Consider the following 5,990-nt stretch of genomic DNA (forward strand, 5'->3'; position numbering starts at 1 on the left):
ATCTGACGTTATTTGCTGCCAGGCAGTCAGGTAGGGAGACAGGTGGGTAGGGGTTGGATGACAGGAGTCAAAAGCTTTGTTTGGGAGCTTTAGGGGTGTTCCCAACTGTTGAGACAGAATGTGCATGGGCACAGCCGCCGCAAGAGGTGTGGGGCAGTGTGGTCAACCTTGGGGGGAGGCAGACAGGCCAGGGTGCATGTCCCTGTCCCCCCCCCCCAACATTAGAGGTGCTTCGTCAGGCACACACATGGCTCCTGCCAAAGCTTTTTTTTAAAAAAAATTGTCACCCTCTTCCTACCACCCACCCCACCACGCCAACCACGAGCAGGTTTTTGGCATGCAAGGTGAATGAGACACACACTTTCTGCATAATTTTATGGACCGAGGTTAAAAATACACTGTTTTCCATAGGAAATAGAACTTGTTTACGCAGATACTGAGAGGCATATTTAGGAGTGCATAAGATATGATTTAGTCTCATACAAAAATCAGACTGTTGCTAATGGCAGGGAAAAAGAGTTTTGTGATTAAAAAAAACTACCCTAACAAAGCCACACAAACTGGTTGCCCTGCCACTAGATGAGACATATGTAAAAACAAGCTGGAAGCCGATCACTAACTGCTCTTCGCTATCTTTTAAAAACCCCGCCAGGAAGCCTCCACCTGGCCCTGGAGGCCGCTGCCTTCCCGGGAACTCTTCTGGTGAAACAACCTCCCCCCCCCCCCCTTTAGCTCTGCTGCAGACAGGGAAGCTGCTGCCCCGCATGGCAGCCTCGGGCACGTTCTACAGCGGGGAAGGAGCCGTTCCCAGGAGACCTCTGTCTGGCTCAGGCGGCTTGATTTCAGAGGCTTCCTCTATGAAGTTTGCAACGGGGCTGAGAAGCAGGAGTGGGAAGAGCTTATATTCCCCGTTCACATCTTCAGGGAGAAGGGGCGGCTCGTGAGGCTCCGGGCCAGGGCCGTCGGCAGCTGGATCTCGAAACTGCTGAGCAGCCACCCCCCCGCCCGAAGGAAGAGGAGAGGGAGGCCCGTCCTCCAGCGAAGCCAGAAGAACATCACTGGCGCTCTCTATCTTGCACGCAACCTCCTCGCTTGAAGGGGCATCTTCCAGTAAGGAGAGCAAGGGGTTCCCCCGATACTGGATCAGCTGCATGTCTGCAGGGAAGAAAAAAAACACCCCTGCATTAGGAAAGCAACACGCTCAGGCCCGCAGGGAGCAGCGGCCGCACAACTCTCAAGGAAGGACCACTCGGCTGAAAGAGCGACAGGACTAGTACTGGGCACAGACGTTTCCCACCAGCCCACACATTCCGCTGCCAGTCAAAAAAAATCTGACGAAAGGCGTTTGGACTCCTGAAAGCTCAGCCCCTAGAAAAGCTTGTGGGTCCCTCGGGGGTTCCTGGACTCCAACCGAGCCGCCAGTCAAGAGAAATTGAGGGATGTGTCTCTACATAAATGCATGATGGGGTTTGCGGCATGGGGCACGTGGGTGCCACAGCGCCTGCTGACCCCTCTTCTGGGACCCACCAAATGTTCTTAGGAAGTGGGCGGGGCCAAGTAGGGTTTTTGCCTAGTAGGGCTTCCAATCGGCTACTGGAGGTTTGGCTGTGCAGATTTTTTGAAACGTCCTGGCAGCAGCTGCAACCACACCCAAGGATCTTCACTGCGTGACTGAAGTTAAGCCATGGTGGCCACTTTACTGCTGGCTCCGCCTCCTGCAGCAGCCATTTTGTGGCTCCGCCCACCAGGCTGTGTCAGAATCCCAAAGGGGCCTCTGCAGGGCTTGAAAAGGCTGGGGAGCCCTGATGCATGAGCCGAGCCTCAGAGAAGGCGGGAAGGTACAAAAGCTGCTTCGTGGGACCTGCAGGCTGAGAGACGAAAGAGGCACTTCCTGTGCCGTGCTGCGGGGCCAGGCCAGAATTATTTTAGGACTTCTAGGGGGCCGGGGGCCAACCATCTGGCATCGCTTCCCCAGGCCTCTTCCCTCTCTGTTTCCAGCACCTCACTCATGTGCCCCTGATGCCAACCGACTGACAGGACTGTGGCAACTATGCTAGAGCGGGGCGGGGGGAGCGCCGCACTCTCCTGGGCCATGGCCCGCTTTGAAGCAGCGCCTGGAAGGAGCGCCTGGAAGGAAGCCAGATTTTAAAGGTGCTCCCCTATGCCAGGGAAAATTGAATCAAGGCAGTATCAGTGATTTCAAGAAGGAACGAGGGATGCCATTTCAGATCAGGCAGATTCGAGTCCAGTCGCACTTTCCAGGCCACCGAGATTTCCCGGGGAGAAGCCTTTGAAGCCAGAGCTCCCTTCATCCGATCCCATCTCGACTCTCGGAAGCTCCGGCCCAGGAAATCTTGTTGGTCTCTCTGGCGCTGCCGGAGTCGAATCTGGCTCTTCTACTGCAGACCAAAAGAGCCACCCTCTGGAACGATCTCAGGCTGCTCCGTGTGTCTGGGAAGAGGCAGCAGGGTTCTCCAGCCAAGTTCAATCTTGCGGTCAAGATCAAGCTGAAACAGAACCAGTTTCTTCTCCATTAATGATCAGCCGAACCAGCCGGGGCGTGCTTGTGGAACACGTCACCCATGGCCTGGCATCCTGGACGAAGGCAAGCTCTCCTCCCAAATGGCTCCCCTGCTTTTGGAACCCACATTCATGCTTCCATTTCCCAGACTATTCCAGCTGCCCCGGAATCAGGCTGCCAAAGCCATTCATGGTTTCCCCAGCAGCTCACCTTTCTTCCCTGATGTCTGCTGTCGGTCTATCTCAACAGTGTCTGCATTTTCTGGCAAGTACTCCATCTAGAGGCAAGTGAGGAAACTGGTTGAGTAGTCACGTAGGTATTTCTTGGAATGAAGCAACGCCATAAAGCTCATCCCAGCCGTCCCTAAGGGCTGTCAAGGCCCCTGGGTTTCAGAGCACACTGACACCTCTGTCCCTGAAATCAATGGGACTTTCCCTTTGGCCGGGTCACACCCACAGAATTATACAAGAAGTCATCAAAGACAGGTCTTGCAAAAAACAAAGAGCCTCGTAGCACCAGTCCTGGTGACTCTCGCTGTGCCGCTGAGACTCTCACAGAGCTTGTTTCCACAATAAAAAGTTTTGCCGAGGCTGTACCAGCCTGCAGGCCCAGAGCCCCCCCGCCCCCAAGGTTTGCCAGTTCGGCCACTCCTGCCTCTGGGCTTCCCTCCGCCCTACTGCGCACGTCACACGCCAAAGACATGACATTCACAGCTCTTTCCAGGTGATCCCAATACTGGCACAGATATTAAGGGGTCCAAGATTAATGTCTATGCCTGGAGGCTGCCACATTACACTTTTACTGGACCCTTCACCCAGAGAGCTCGGAATGCCATGTGGGCCTCCCTCCCTTCTTTAACCTCCAAACAACACTGTGGGGTAGAAGTTGCTCCTTGAGACAATCACTGGCCCATGCCACCCAAACGTCCCTCCCGGCTGAGCAGAAATGTGAGCCTGGGCCTCCCCTGCCCAAGGCTCGGTCCATTAGACCACCCTAACCCTTGCAGGAGGCCCACTGCAGGTGTCAGAACTGTTCTCTAATTTAACAAGACCCCTGAGCTCAAGGCATGTGACCTAAGGCCATCTCTGAGTAGTGACCCGACAACAGGTACATTTCTAAGGGTTGGTTCGTTCTTGTTTTAAACAGAGCTGTGAGGACTCTTCAAAGAGTTAGGATGTGAGAGGCAACTTCCCCAAGCCCACCATATGTATTATGCAGCCTCTGCTTCATGTCAGCCCTCAGGACTGGCCGGCCCCCCTCCCAACACCCAGCTGCTGGCTTCTCCAGACAGCCGGACCCCTCAGCACAAGCGGCAGAAGCAAGGCCTCTTGATCCATCAGCTGCACTGCATGCTGGGAGACATCCCTCCCGACCCTCGAGATCACGTGGCCCACGGGCCATCTTCTCCCACAAGGTCAGACAGTCCCCTCAGGGCCGAGGTCACTGGCAGAAGCGGCCAGACTTTTACTCCAGGCAGCAGAATCAAACCCATCATGGAAAAGCTCATTTAATTCGAACCCGAAATTTAGCTGTCATGTCAACCCGCCCCCTCTGGGGCTTCCCCAAGAACCTCCCGAGGCTTCTTTCAGGCCGCAGCTGCAGGCAGCAAGGCGGGAAATGCCTTCTCCTGACCGGTTAGTGGAAGGCCCAAACTCAGTCTGCACGGCCCCTCAGCTACTCATTAGAGGGCTCCCGTTCTCTCCTCTCAAAGTGATTCCAGGATGGCTTTCCCTTTGAGCGCCCCCCCCCCCCGCCTTTCATGGTAACTCAGCACCAGGCTTCCCTGTGACGTGCGTTCATGCGCAATGACTCATGGATTTATACTTGTCCACACACGACTTTTCAGCCTATGTGCAGGGGTGCTTCCTCTCAGGCAGCCCTGCCCTCCACTTGCCTGTGCCTGCCGGCTGGTGTGCCAAGGAGCAACCCTTCACTTGCTCCTCCAACACTGCAGCCCGTGTGTGTGTGTGTAATCGAGGCAGGTGGGATTTTTAAAAACTGAGGGGGGCGAGTGTGTGTGTGAGACTGCTTACGCTCGCCTCCTGGGAAAGTAAGTCTCCTGGATCTCTGCTCTGGGTCTTCTCCTGAATAAGTCAAAGCTATTGGGGGTGGGTGAAAGGAAATAGCCTTTCTGAGTTTCTCCTCCTTGGGGAAACCTTAGCAAAAAAAAAAACCCACACGCTGAGGTGATCCCGCTGTTTCTGGCAAGCCCCCTTTTCCCTGCTATTCCCCTGCAATCTCCTCCTTTCTCTTGTAAAGCCTTGGCAATTTGCTAAAAGTTGAAAAGCAGACTGGGAGTTTGGGGGCAGCTATGTGTGCATGCAAGCTCAACCCCCCCCCCAAAAAAAAAGAATCTACCAGACCTTGTAGGAATGCCATTGTTGGAAGAACTCGGTATCTGTTCCAGTAAGGGAGAACTGGGCTTGTGGATCAGTTTTTGAGTTTGTTCGTTTTTTAAAAACAAAGACACAAAAAAGCCTTTGCTGAAGGAAGCTACGGCATCAGCTGTTAATATTTCTGTATGTGTAGCAAGCAACTTACTTCAGTCTGTTTTTCACAAATGCATACCCTACTTCTAAGTGTCTGGCACTATAATTTTATCTTTGCATGGATCAGTGCATGCATTGCCCAGTCAGCTTGCTAAAGCACTTGCCTGAAGTTGCTATTAAAACTGCTTCTTTTGTGGAATTTGTTCTGTTCCTTAGCCAGGACTCTGCACATGCTTTCAGCATTTTTTTTTAAGCATGGTGTTCATTTCTTGTGAAGCCATTCTGACACATTATAGCAGGAGTATATAGAAGCTCGGCCATTTGGTGCTTCTATTGCCTGGAGATTAGATATTTTTATCTAGACTTCCGGTCTGTGGCTTCAGCGATGGCAGAGGCTCTCTCCTGAACAGGGGAGGCATTCCGTGCTCCAGGGGTGTTGGAGGGGTGCCGCCTCAAGTGGCACCCCCAGGTGAGCCTCAGAGTGGAGGCTCCAAGCCGGGGGCACTTGGGGGGCGACCTCTTCGATGGCTTGAAGCCGGAGAATTGAGGCGCTCCTTTTTGCCCCAATCGGTCCACCCCCTGAGAGGCTCGGTTTTTACCGAGCATAGCTGATGCCGATCGGAACAAGCAAGAGGGTCAGCGAATGAAGCGTGAATAAAAGGTGTCTGAGATCAGACCGTCAATGAACTGGAGAATGAGACGAGTGAAGAAGTTTTAAAAGTGAGTTCCGATCCCCCCCCCCCTTAGCGGCGTCGGGAGGAATCCCAGACGTAAACAAACTGAACTGTGTTTGAAAGAGACGGGGGGGAGGAGAAAAGAAAGCACTCAAGTGTGCCAGAGACTTAGCTGTTTTCTATGGATAAGTTTGCACTTGCTGAAGAAGTGTGAAAAGGCACTCTTTAGTGTAAACAAAGCGGAAAATGGCCGGCGTCCGAGGGAGAGCAACAAAAGTGGGGCGTGGTTCTCAAAGTCCGAGGGTA

At 53.5% G+C, this 5,990-nt stretch overlaps 1 protein-coding gene across 1 annotated transcript in view; it reads right to left on the reverse strand.

Annotated features, from left to right (window-relative positions):
* Positions 1-384: 384 nt before the first annotated feature.
* Positions 385-5,990, reverse strand: part of LOC107120607 (heat shock factor protein 3-like) — a 72,290-nt gene continuing 66,684 nt past the window's right edge. The window contains exons 14-15 of the mRNA XM_015423338.1: positions 2,732-2,798; positions 385-1,155 (exon numbers count right to left, since the gene is read on the reverse strand). Coding sequence (XP_015278824.1) covers positions 785-1,155; positions 2,732-2,798 — 438 coding nt within the window. The 3' untranslated portion in view covers positions 385-784. The remainder of the gene's footprint in view (positions 1,156-2,731; positions 2,799-5,990) is intronic.

The sequence above is a fragment of the Gekko japonicus genome, unplaced genomic scaffold, assembly GCF_001447785.1.
Source record: "Gekko japonicus isolate JY-2015 unplaced genomic scaffold, Gekko_japonicus_V1.1 scaffold1529, whole genome shotgun sequence".
Lineage (NCBI taxonomy): Eukaryota > Metazoa > Chordata > Lepidosauria > Squamata > Gekkonidae > Gekko > Gekko japonicus.